This window comes from Candoia aspera, chromosome 1, assembly GCF_035149785.1.
Source record: "Candoia aspera isolate rCanAsp1 chromosome 1, rCanAsp1.hap2, whole genome shotgun sequence".
Classification (NCBI taxonomy): domain Eukaryota; kingdom Metazoa; phylum Chordata; class Lepidosauria; order Squamata; family Boidae; genus Candoia; species Candoia aspera.
In genome coordinates, this window is record NC_086153.1 from 312,898,732 (window position 1) to 312,911,228 (window position 12,497).

General features: G+C 38.2%; 2 protein-coding genes across 3 annotated transcripts in view; one reads left to right on the forward strand and one right to left on the reverse strand.

Annotated features, from left to right (window-relative positions):
* Nucleotides 1-207: 207 nt before the first annotated feature.
* Nucleotides 208-7,225, reverse strand: CINP (cyclin dependent kinase 2 interacting protein). Of its 2 annotated transcripts, none has more exons than XM_063290353.1 (5): nt 7,088-7,225; nt 4,458-4,617; nt 4,127-4,250; nt 3,595-3,721; nt 208-560 (listed from the first exon to the last, which is right to left on the reverse strand). In XM_063290353.1, the coding sequence occupies exons 1-5, from the start codon at nt 7,125-7,127 to the stop codon at nt 358-360; spliced, it is 654 nt and encodes a 217-aa protein (XP_063146423.1). In that variant the 5' UTR covers nt 7,128-7,225; the 3' UTR covers nt 208-357. The 2 variants fall into 2 exon arrangements, with proteins under 2 accessions (XP_063146423.1, XP_063146424.1); XM_063290354.1 differs by lacking the exon at nt 7,088-7,225 and adding an exon at nt 4,799-4,858.
* Nucleotides 7,226-7,396: 171 nt separating this feature from the next.
* Nucleotides 7,397-12,497, forward strand: part of TECPR2 (tectonin beta-propeller repeat containing 2) — a 49,356-nt gene continuing 44,255 nt past the window's right edge. The window contains exons 1-2 of the mRNA XM_063290351.1: nt 7,397-7,494; nt 10,761-11,005. Coding sequence (XP_063146421.1) covers nt 10,787-11,005 — 219 coding nt within the window. The 5' untranslated portion in view covers nt 7,397-7,494; nt 10,761-10,786. The remainder of the gene's footprint in view (nt 7,495-10,760; nt 11,006-12,497) is intronic.

Sequence of the window (12,497 nt, forward strand, 5' to 3'; positions counted from 1 at the left end):
TTGACACATTAGAAATGTTAGGCAAGGATTAAACTAGTTAGTTATTACTAATATTCTGACAGCCCAGTTACACACCCAGAGAGACTATAAATATTAAAGAATCTTCTTCTGAAAATAACCATGTACTATGTTGCTCATAATATACTTCAAAACACAGTAAAAGGAAATTGTGCTTTATGCTATAATATGGAACAAAAATAAGCTGTATAAATCATAAAAATGCAAGAATTTTATTAAAAATAAGATGCAAGTAAATACAGAGTAATAAAAATCACAAATCTGTAACCTTATTAGGACTGTTTCTCTTGCTACTTAAAGGAAGGTTTAAGATTAAGATGATATTTCAAATAGGTAAGATTAGAGCTGCCTGTGCCCTGTTTCTAACAACATACTTTCTAACAGGACTATGTTGCTGTTGTCAATGTAGGGCTGATACAACCATGATGATAAATAGACCATCAGTAGATCCTGGTCAGCAGTATGAGCAATTTCTTCCACAATGGTTTGCTTGAGTTTTAGTTCTTGTGAATACATGTCTAAGAGCTTGACAGACACATCATCTGAAAAAGAAACCAAAACAAATCGTCCTGCATTCTCTTTTACATCCTATTTTTGCAAACATTTCTCAGCATGTTGCAACATACCACTTGCATAAAATTTGGCTGATCTTATACATCAGACCTGATTAGCACTTGAATCTTATTGCTGCCAGGAAAACAAAAGGGATATTCCTATGAAATCACTAGAAACTGAGCTCAGTTCAAAAAAGGCTTTAGTTTTAAATCTTTCAATATTGTTATTGGATAGAAAAATTGTAAATTTCAAAGTTTTGTGCAAGGTTTCATACAACTGATATTTTGGCTGAAGTTGTAAGATATATCTATCCTAATTTTTGAACTGAGCTCAGTTTCTAGTGATTTCATGGGTATATCCCTTTTGTTTTCTTTGCAGCAATAAGATTCAAGTGCTAATCAGGTCTGATGTATAAGATCAGCAGTTTTCAAAACTGCAATTATATATCAGGTGAAATATCCCACAGAGAACCATAATTCTCTTTACAGAACTGCAGTTCAACCAATCTGAGATGCATTTAATTGCTCAACAGAAGTTGGCAAATCGTTTAGCCTAGCCACAGTTGGGCTATTAGATAACTAAGAAGGGGAAGCTCAAGAAGGATGTGATGATAGCAGAAAAACTGAATGAATTCTTTGCCTTTAAGTGACTTTACTCCAAAAGGTGTAGGATAGATAACTGAGTCTGAATTGACTTTCTCAGTGAGGGAAAAAGAATGACTAAACAAATTGAGGTGACATGAGCAGACAAATCACTGAGTTCTGATAGCAACAACTAGGGAGTTCTTAATTCAAAAATGAAATTTCAGATCTCCAAGCAAGAATATGTAATTTGCCCCCTCAGATCAGACTTGGAGTAATAGGAGTAGAAAGTAGTCAATGGGTATCAGCCATTCAAAGTAGGCCAGGCAACAGAGTCCACAAGTTTCACTGGAACTGTATTTTATTGATATAGGCTACAGTAAAATTATCTCAAAAGCCTGACTGTGTTTTTCCTTCCAACCCTCTTATACCTAGGTGAACTAGCATGGAACCAGTCCAAGTTTCTCTCTCATGCTTTCTCTTTCCTGGGCTTAATGCATGCTTTTGTTTTCATACGTTTCTGCATATTTTCTCCAAGGTCCTCTCTGTGGCTGTCTACAGTGGGATACCAATTTTTAAAAAGGGACCCAAAGAACATCTGGAATAATATGCATTGGTCAGAAAATCAGCATGGATTCCATAGAGCTAAATCCTGCTTCACCACCACTCCAGAATTTTCTGAGTGTCAAAAAGTAGGTAGATGGAACCTGTTGATGCTGCTTACTTGGATTTTCAAAAACCTTTGGTGAAGTTCCTCATCAAAAGCTCTTAAATAAACTGAACAGTTATGGGATAAAACCTTTTTTAAAACAGATTGCTACCTAGTTAAAAAACAGAAGTAAAAATAAGAATAAATGGACAATTTTCTCAATGGATAGAAACAAGAATTATAACCCCTTGGTGAACTGTGCTGACACCAGTATTTCTTAACTTGATTATGGACAGTTTATGGTATAAGCTGTTTAGGGTGGTAAAAACTGAAAATGATTGTGAACAGTTCCAGAAGGAACAATAGTCAACCAAATAGTTAAATCTAAGTAAGCGTAAAGTGATGTGCACTGGGACAAAACACAGATGGATCTAAGCTGTCAGTAGTTGTAAAAAAATTAAATTCTACTCTAAGGATAATTAGAAAAGGAACTGAAATTTAAAATGCCAACGCTGTAAGGCTCTTATACAAATCCATGGTATGCCTGATTCTGGAATACAGAGCTGGTCAGCACAGTTGGAAAAAAAAGATATTCAACATCTTCATAAATGACTTGGATGAGAAAATAGAAGGGATACTCATAAAATGTGCAGATGACACAAAGCTGGGGGGATTGCTAATACTCTAGAAGACAGGCTGAAGATTCAAAAGGATCTTGATAGCTCTGAACACTAAGCCCTACCTAAGAAAATGTTGTTCAGTAGTGAGAAATGTAAGGTTCTGCACATTTACAAGACAGGCAGTACCTGGCTTATCAGTAGTAGTGTGCAAGAAGGATCTGTGAGTCTTGATAGACCACAGATTAAGCATGAGCCAGCAATGTGCCACAGCTGCCAAAAGAACCAGAGCAGTTTTGGGCTGCATCAACAAAGGTGTAGCGCCAAGATCATGGGAAGTGATAATACCACTCTATGCTGCACTTGTCAGACCATACCTGGAATTCTATGTCCAGTTCTGGTTGCCACAATATAAAAAGGATGCTGAGGAACTGGTAAGACTGCAAAGAACAAAGATGGTCCTACAAAGCACAATTAAAGGAACTGGATTTATTCTTCTTAGCACTTGAGGTAAGACAAGAGCCAATAGGCGGAACCTTAACAGAGAGTTCACCAGTTGAAATAAGGAGGAATTTCCTGATTGTGAGAGCTATAGTAGCAGAACAACCTGCTTCCTGAAGCCATGGGTGCTCCATCACTGGAGGCTTTCAAGAAAAGATTGAACAGCCATTTGTCTGGGATGGTGTAAGAATTCCTGCATTGGGCAGAGTGCTGGACTAGATGACCTCCAGGATCCCTTCCAACTCTATGATGATGATATATTAAAACCGAAAAAAGTGAAGAGAGCAAAATGAATAAGGTATAGAACATTTTTCCTAGGGAAAGGGCTAGAAAGTTTCAGACTCTTCAGCTTGGAACAAAGCAACTGAGAGGGAGGAGACATGATCAAGGGATATAAAATTGCCCATGATGTGAACAAGTCAGCAGGGAGAGATTTTTTTTCCACCTCTTCCAAAATACAACCAAGAATCATCCAATGAAGCTAACTGGGAGGAGATTTGGACAAGTAATTTTTTTGCATAGAGCATAAAGAATCTGTGGATTTCATTACTAGATGACTAAAGAGGACATTTGATAAATGTATGAAGGGCTATTAGTCTTGAAAACTCAGTTATCATGTAGTTATGTTCATTTTCAAATAAATCATCCTCAATGAAAAGACAGATTTACTTACAGAAATAGGAAACAGGCCACGTGTGAAATAATGGTCCCTTGTGTTCTCTTGCATTATGGTATGTTTCTAAGTCACAGACCCCTTTAGTTGTTGAACACAGTTTTTCCATTTTCTCATGTATTTTGGCCTAGCAAAGTTGAGAACAAATAAGATTCAACATTTAAGAAGCTAAAATTCAGTAAACATTTTGCACAAAATTGTTTGATCACTACTTTTAGCAGCCAAGACATTTTGAAAACTGGACCATAGACAAGATAAACAATACTGACAAAGCATAATGCTTCCCTAAGGACATTTTTAACAGCCAGAACTAAACATGGTTTAATAGTTTTGTTTGGTATTTCCGAGTTAATATGCATAGTACACATTCATTTGAAATCTGGCTTATATACTTATAAAGGTTGCTGTCTTGATTAGGCTTGTAAAATAATTACTTAAAGGGTAACATGACAATTGCTGCAAAGATATGCCTCTCTTGTCTGGTGAAGAGTAGAAACAAATGTTTTTCAGCACAGATGTTTTTAAGAAGTACCAAATTTTTAAAAGTCCCAAGTAGTTCTGTACAACGCTGCTCCAGTTCCATATTACAGTCATGTGGCAGTCTTTCACAGTCAGAGGGATCATCGTGTTCTATCTCCAATTTGCTGTCATTAAACCTAATAAATAATTTAAAAAATCATTTAGTCTTTAAGAAAAATGCCTTCACTACCTCATCTTGTTGTCTAACCGTAACAAATCATCTTCGTTTAACACAGTCTCTTTAAACGTCTATCATATGAATGTGTTTTTTAAAAGTCCAGTTTAAATGAAATAAAAATGAGCTTTGCATCAGGACTATTGACAAATTATTTCAATATATTTACCGTGTAGCATTTTTGATGTTCACAATCTTGGTGGCAATAGAAAATCCATTATCATTCAAGGTTTCCCATCTCATCATTAGGTTGTGCCAGTCTGCTGCATTATCTTTAATTTTTCTTGCACTTATGGACAGTACAGGTGTCCTCGGAGTAGAACTACTGGCTAATCGAAACACAACATTAAAATAATTTAAATCACAAATTCAGGTGTTTTTATTACTAATATGTTTTAAAGAATGACTCTTTCCTGTCATATATGGACCATGCCACACCAAGAGAGTGCCAATAGCATACATTGTCTGGACAAAATAAATATGTGAGACCTGGAGAAAGCAGATACCCACTTTTTCCACATTAGGCATGATTTCTATCTGATCCTCACCTATTACTTGTCCCCAAATGTAAGGCATAATTCTGGTTTAAGAAAGCACAATTGCTCCATTTACATAATGTTATACCTAAACAAACAGCCCATAGTGGTTCCCACAATTTAATACAATGGGTGGGCTCCCACCACAGGATGAGCTACAAACCCAAAAGATAAAAAATCTCCTTTAAGTTCTATTCTTGTGGATTTTAAGGATATATCCACTCAGTTTTCTCAGCAACGATATGCTAGTAGAGGCATTTTTCCAATGCTAGTATTTCTGGTGGTTTCCTATCCAAGTAATACTGTAAGCAAGTCCCGCCCAGCTTTGCCTTTCCAGGTATACATTTATATCTGTATAAATTAGAAACATCGGAGGTAAATTCCAGGCAACAATGAGTATGATCAAAAACAAAGATGGCAAGGACCTAAGAGAAGAAGAAGAGATCAAGAAAAGGTGGCAAGAATATACAGAAGACCTGTATAGGAAGGATAACAATATCGGGGATAATTTTGACGGTGTAGTCAGTGAGCTAGAGCCAGACATCCTGAAGAGTGAGGTTGAGTGGGCCTTAAGAAGCATTGCTAATAACAAGGCAGCAGGAGACGACGGCATCCCAGCTGAACTGTTCAAAATCTTGCGAGGTGATGCTGTCAAGGTAATGCATGCTATATGCCAGCAAATTTGGAAAACACAAGAATGGCCATCAGACTGGAAAAAATCAACTTAGATCCCCATACCAAAAAAGGGAAACACTAAAGAATGTTCAAACTATCGAACAGTGGCACTCATTTCACATGCCAGTAAGGTAATGCTCAAGATCCTGCAAGGTAGACTTCAGCAATTCATGGGGCGAGAATTGCCAGATGTACAAGCTGGGTTTAGAAAAGGCAGAGGAACTAGGGACCAAATTGCCAATATCTGCTGGATAATGGAACAAGCCAGGGAGTTTCAGAAAAACATCTATTTCTGTTTTATTGACTATTCTAAAGCCTTTGACTGTGTGGACCATAACAAATTGTGGCAAGTTCTTAGCGGTATGGGGATACCAAGTCATCTTGTCTGCCTCCTGAAGAATCTGTATAATGACCAAGTAGCAACAGTAAGAACAGACCATGGAATAATAGACTGGTTTAAGATTGGGAAAGGAGTACGGCAGGGCTGTATACTCTCACCCTACCTATTCAACTTGTACGCAGAACACATCATGCGACATGCTGGGCTTGAGGAATCCAAGGCTGGAGTTAAAAGCACTGGAAGAAACATGAACAATCTCAGATATGCAGATGATACCACTTTGATGGCTGAAAGCGAAGAGGAACTGAGGAGCCTTATGATGAAGGTGAAAGAAGAAAGTGCAAAAGCTGGCTTGCAGCTAAACCTCAAAAAAACCAAGATTATGGCAACCAGCCTGATTGATAACTGGCAAAGAGAGGGAGAAAATGTAGAAGCAGTGAAAGACTTTGTATTTCTAGGTGTGAAGATTACTGCAGATGCTGACTGCAGTCAGGAAACCAGAAGACGCTTAATCCTTGTGAGAAGAGCAATGACAAATCTCAATAAAATAGTTAAGAGCAGAGACATCACACTGACAAGAAAGGCCCGCATAGTTAAAGCAATGGGGAAGGCTGAGAGAAGGAAGATCGATGCTTTTGAACTGTGGTGTTGGAGGAAAATTCTGAGAGTGCCTTGGACTGCAAGAAGATCAAACCAATCCATCCTCCAGGAAAGAAAGCCAGACTGCTCCTTGGGGGAATGATATTAAAGGCAAAACTGAAATACTTTGGCCACATAATGAGCAGACAGGACAGCCTGGAGAAGATGCTGATGCTAGGGAGAGTGGAAGGCAAAGGGAAGAGGGGCCGACCAAGGGCAAGGTGGATGGATGATATTCTAGAGGTGACGGACTCATCCCTGGGGGAGCTGGGGGTGTTGACGACCGACAGGAAGCTCTGGCGTGGGCTGGTCCATGAAGTCACGAAGAGTCGGAAGCGACTAAACGAATAAACAACAAGTATTTCTGGTGGTTTCCTATCCAAGTAATACTGTAAGCAAGTCCCGTCCAGCTTTGCCTTTCCAGGTACCTTCAGTTACATGCTGCCGTGTAGCTGGGCAGCCACAAACGACACAACTTCATTTTAGTCTCGTCTGGCACGTTGTGAGAAACCATCCTAAGAATCTCCAGTGCTGGACCATGCCTTCCCTGCATGTTCATTCAACTGCCGTCGCATCACAAAGACAGACTGAAAGCGGCGCCTGACTCACTAGACTTTCTTTTCAGTGGATTACAGGCGGCAGTTTTCATCGCGCAGAAAGATCACCATCGGTACTCGCCATCCGGCCATTTGCCAGTCCGTTCAGCCGCCCGCCACCCGACAGCAGGAAGCACGCATTGCCCAAGAATACGGCGGCCTTAACCCCGGCCCAGCGAAAAGACTAGAAATCTCCAACCCCGCCCCCGCGAAAACTCACCAGCCATGCGCCCCTCTCCACGTCCAGCGACCGTCCTCCTACGCCCCTCCTCTCGGAAGTGCGCTCACGTCCGGCCCCGCCCGACTAAGATGCTTCGCCGCTGCCGCGGGCGCTGGGTTTGTTTTCCCAGCGTCGCCAGGCCTGGGAGGGAGCGGCCGCTGTTCCCCCGTTGATCATGAGGGTCTCTGGGGCCTACTGAGGTGAGGTAGGGAGCTTGCGGCCTAATCAGGCGAGGCGGTCAGAGGAGCGCTAGGTCTCCAAGGGCCGCGTTGCTGCGTTCTGGGGGCCAATGTCCCGAAAGAGCTGCTGCCTCGGCTCCCTTCTCTGCCCTCTTTAGTGGCGGAGGGGGGTGAGTTACCAGTCTCTTTCCCTCTCGGTATTTAACCTCCAACAAAAGAGGTGCTGGGGCCGAAGCTAGCTGGTGCAAGACTGCCTCCCCTTTAAATGGCTTGTATGCTTGCTGGGGGTGTTGATAGACGCCCTGCTCTTGCTCAACAGAACCTTTATGTGTTCGCCTGCTGTTAGAGGCTTGACACTGAAAATGCGTTGAAACCAGCTTTGGCTAAAACTAAAGTGTGTTTTACTATCCTTCTGTGGAAATGCCCCTCAAATGATATGCACAGGTGCTTGTGAAAATGGGGGGGTTTGAGTTTCAGTTTAAAAGGATGGATGGGGTTTCTCTTTCATTTTTAGTATAGCTCCTGCCTTTCAAAACAGACACTTCATCTATTTCTTATGTTTGCCAATACATTATTGTCTCCTTGTAGACCATTTTCCACTCACCTGAAGTTCTGGAAGGATACAGCTCCCTGTCATACTAAGATCTTGCACTCCAAATTATGTGAAAAATCTGTACAACCGAAGTACTGCTTGTATTAAAAGTAAATAGGAACTAAAATATTGAAAAACTCTATTGATAGTGTGTTCCTTTTTTACAAACTGGCCCTAACTTGTTATCAAAATTGCACTCTTAAATGTAAAAAAGCCCAAAGTATTAATATTAAAACTCCTCTTTTGCACAAAAAATGGACAAATTGTGTACGTCATTAGTGCTGTCCTCCTACATGTCTGCCTTGCTTGTGAATCAGTATTGTAATTTAATCAGTTCTCTGGGAAAACTACAGTTGTGGGCCTTCTTGTTCCTGAACACTCTGGCAAATACTTAAGGAGGGGGCACACTTAAATATTTTGGATCCATTAAAAACACTGTCTATTTGGGGGAAGCTGAATAGAGTGTCTCTGCTGGAGAGAAGTATTGTACATTAGAGTAAGGGACTGGACTTAGGAGATCAGAGTATATATTTATATGAGGCATGTAATAGATGCCTTATTTTATTTATTTATTTATTAGATTTTTCATCCTGCCTTTATTATTTTTTTATAAATAACTCAAGGCGGCAAACATATCAAATACTCCTTCTTCCTCCTATTTTCCCCACAACAACAACCCTGTGAGGTGAGTTGGGCTGAGAGAGAGTGACTGGCCCAAGGTCACCCAGCCGGCTTTCACACCTAAGGTGGGACTAGAACTCACAGTCTCTTGGTTTCTAGCCTTAACCACTAGACCAAACTGGCTCTCTAAAAACAAGAAAACAAAACTTACACAGTTTTAAGACTAGTAAGTTAACATAAAACATTCTAGAATTACATGTAAACAATCAATATAATTATAATGGATCTTTCTAAAAAAGATTCAAAGATGGAATAATCTTTTTTAAAAAAAAAGTGAAGTTGCTTTCTTTTGATACAGGATAAATATATGTCTCAGGAAAAATCATGATAAAAGCTTTAGTTACATTGAGTACAGTTGTTTGAAAGAAGACCTGTGTATAAACTACCAGAAATGTTAATTATATTGAAATGTGTCTTTAATTATTCCATCTTTGAATTTTTTTTAGAAAGATCCATTATAATTATATTGATTGTTATCTAGTCTTAAAACTGTATAAGGTAGCTCTATTAATTACAGTAGAGTCCTCTTAAATTCATCTGTTTTCATAATGATAAATACTGAAATACTTTTAATTCCTAAACCGGGAGAGGATTAAACCATCTTTTATTAAACCTTATGATCCATATTGCATAAAGTGACTGTCATATGAAAATGCATGACTTCCTGACTTATGTTAGCATGTAAATAAGTGGAATGAGATATGCCTTCTTTTCAGCAAGGGACAGAATTTAGAACTTTCACTTTCATATTTTTATAAATATATATCTGGCTCTAAAACATGCTGTCACTCTTTGAAAATGCAGCTGTTCCAGGAAGTGGGTTTGCAGTTTTCAGAAGTAAATCCGTTGAACCAAAAGCAGTTTGAACTGCCCCAAACATAATTTTCTGGATGAAGTTTTTCATACCTGGGATGGCATGGTCTAGAGGAAGTTCATCATGGTCCAAAGGACAAACATGACATTCTGGAGTTCTCCACAAAGTTTCATTCCCAAATTGATAGTTTTTCACATCCCTAGAATTCCATAGTATGAGTTCTACAAACAGAGGTACCTTTTTCCGTCTACCTCACTGCAAGCCATACACACAATGAAGTCTTTTGCCTAGATACTCATATTGTTCTGTGTAGGTAGAGTTGATAACTGTGGTTATTTCTTGAATAAACAGAATGGCTTATTTAGTACACAATTCATTAAATGTTCCATCTTTGTAATGGGGCAACAGTTTGGTCAACTCTGGACAAATATATTGTGCAGTTTTGTGCAGGAAAAGTTATGTCATTGTTTAAATTTGTTTACATACATGTACTTCAGGTCATACATTTCTTTCGTTGTGCTTCTGAGGTGAAATTCAAAAAACTTCTTCTGTTTCCAATTAATTTCAGTTTAGCATTACATTCAAATTATAAACTATGATAAATATCTATGGTTTACTGAAACAAGCCAGTCATAATAGTTATGATTAAATGTGCTTGACATAATAACTAAATGTGAAAGCATCTCATCTTCTCCTAGGGATTGTGCGAGGAGAAGAAAAGGCTGATCATTCATATAATGCTCAACAATATCCAAGTAGAACAACTATATATAAACCATATAGTTTATATAGTTAATAAGATTAATATTATACCAAAAACCAAGGTTTAAAAACTATAATGGTTGGTTTCATACATTTTACTCAGCAGTGATATAGTATGTCTGATGTATGAATAAATAAGCAAAGACAAACAATTATAATTTTGAATCTTCTGGACCATAAATTGTCCTACATTAAAAAGAAAGAAAAATATCTTAGTATTACTCTGTCTACACTATAGAAAACAAAATGTTGCATGAGCATTATGCTCTGCCAATTAGTTCCTAATCATTTATGTAGTAATTTACATTTTTAATTGGAAGGTGCATTCTATTTGTTTTTTTACTATGGCTGAATTTTGGAAACGGAATGTTGCCCTTAACAAAAAAATTGTCTGCTTTATTATGGGCTGCAGGAGTATATGAAATGTATCTTTTCTAGTCTATAGGTAGTGCATCGTGTTTGCTATGGCATCAGTGATACCATCATTTACTTTCAAGGAGTTTTGCCCCTTGTACTACCTTCTCAATGCCATTCCTACAAAAATCCAAAAAGGATTTCGTTCCATTGTCGTCTACTTGACTGCACTTGACACCAATGAGGACTACATAGCTGTAGGCAGCAGTATTGGCATGCTGTATTTATACTGCAGGCATTTGAATCAGATGAAAAAATACAATTTTGAGGTAAGGACAAATCTTAATGTTGGCATGGCTCTGTCTTGTAGGATATTTGGTTAACATAGCATCTCAAAAATAGGTAAACACATAAGGTTCAGAGTTCTTTTAAGAAAGTTGCTGTGGTTTTAAAATGAGATAAAAGTTATCTGTATTGTGGCTATTTAACTCAATCTCTTTTTAACTTACGTGTTTGATTTACATCCTGGCAAGTACTTAAGGCAAACTTTTTCTTTACAGTATAAATTTACTTTTTCATTCATAAGCTATATTGTTCATCACCATCACTTCACCCATATACTATTTTTCTCATAAGCAATTACGTCCAAAGTAAAATGCAATATATTAGAAAATGACAGCATTGGAGTATATTCTGTATTTGGCTTTCTAAACTCAACTGGAGGGGGATGATTGGAGGAGGGTGAGTTATATTTGTTCTCTTGTCCTGGATATGTGACATAATGGTGGCTGAGTCTTCCAGTGGTGTTACCCTTTTTGAGAGCTGTGGGGATATTAAAATGATTCCTTAGCCCATCAAGATTAATACATGTTCTGTGATTCTTTAGGACTCTGTAGCGTTTGCTGCCTGGGAAAGCTGATGCTCCCAGAAAATCCTACTTGCTCTTTTAAGTGGAAAGATAATTAAGGTGGTTTTCATGATTGTCTCAGAGCATTGTTGTATTGCTGTGCAGAGTATCTATAGCTGTCTATTACGTAGCTGAGGACAGTGAAGTATATTGAAAACAACTGGGAAAGTGGCTCTGTTTGTACACAAGTTGGAGACAGTCTTTGCCACTGTTGAAGGCAAAGACATATTTTTCCTTGTATTGCATCTTATCTTTGTAGGGTATGGGATTTCTCATAATGTAAGAATAAAATCTTCAGTAGCCCTAATAAATTTTCAAGACACTTAGAAGGTAACATTGTTTGCATTCATTCCGAGTTGTGCCAGGCAGTGAAAAAGGCACTCTTAGCAGAATATGTAACTGATCAAAACTTGTAAGATTTTTCATTACGTTATTAGAACCTGAAGTTGAAGATGACCAACTCCTTATGTACAGGTATTTGATACTTGATTACTGTGTCTTATTAAATCTAGGAATGAAAAGATTTACACGTAGGATCACAATATTGTAATTTTCTCCGTAAGAGAGGGAGGAGTCCCAGCTCTTTTGAAATACATGTAATCCAGCTTTTCCTCAAGAAGCCTAACATGATTGTAAAAAGTATAAGCTAATGTCCAAATATCCCTTTTTGAGTAAAATACTCAAAAAAAGTTAGTGACTGGTTGACTTTAAATGCTCTTTAATAAAACTGTTTCTAGATGATTACGTTTGCAAACCTGATTTAAGGAAAGACACTTCCTTGGTCACTCTAGAAGAAGACTTTTGTCACAGACACTTGTGGGAGAATGACCCTTTGGATTTTATGGAACTTTCAGCGGTGTTCTTTATAATCAACCATAGTATATTTCTAAATGATTCAGAAAGTTGTTTTGCCT

Coding starts and splice junctions, on each gene's coding strand:
- CINP (XM_063290353.1), bottom strand. CDS start 7,127: ATGAAAACTGCCGCCTGTAATCCACTGAAAAGAAAGTCTA. Junction 4,618..7,087: donor TCCACTGAAAAGAAAGTCTA/GTGAGTCAGGCG, acceptor TGTTTCGATTAG/CCAGTAGTTCTACTCCGAGG. Junction 4,251..4,457: donor AACATCAAAAATGCTACACG/GTAAATATATTG, acceptor ATTATTTATTAG/GTTTAATGACAGCAAATTGG.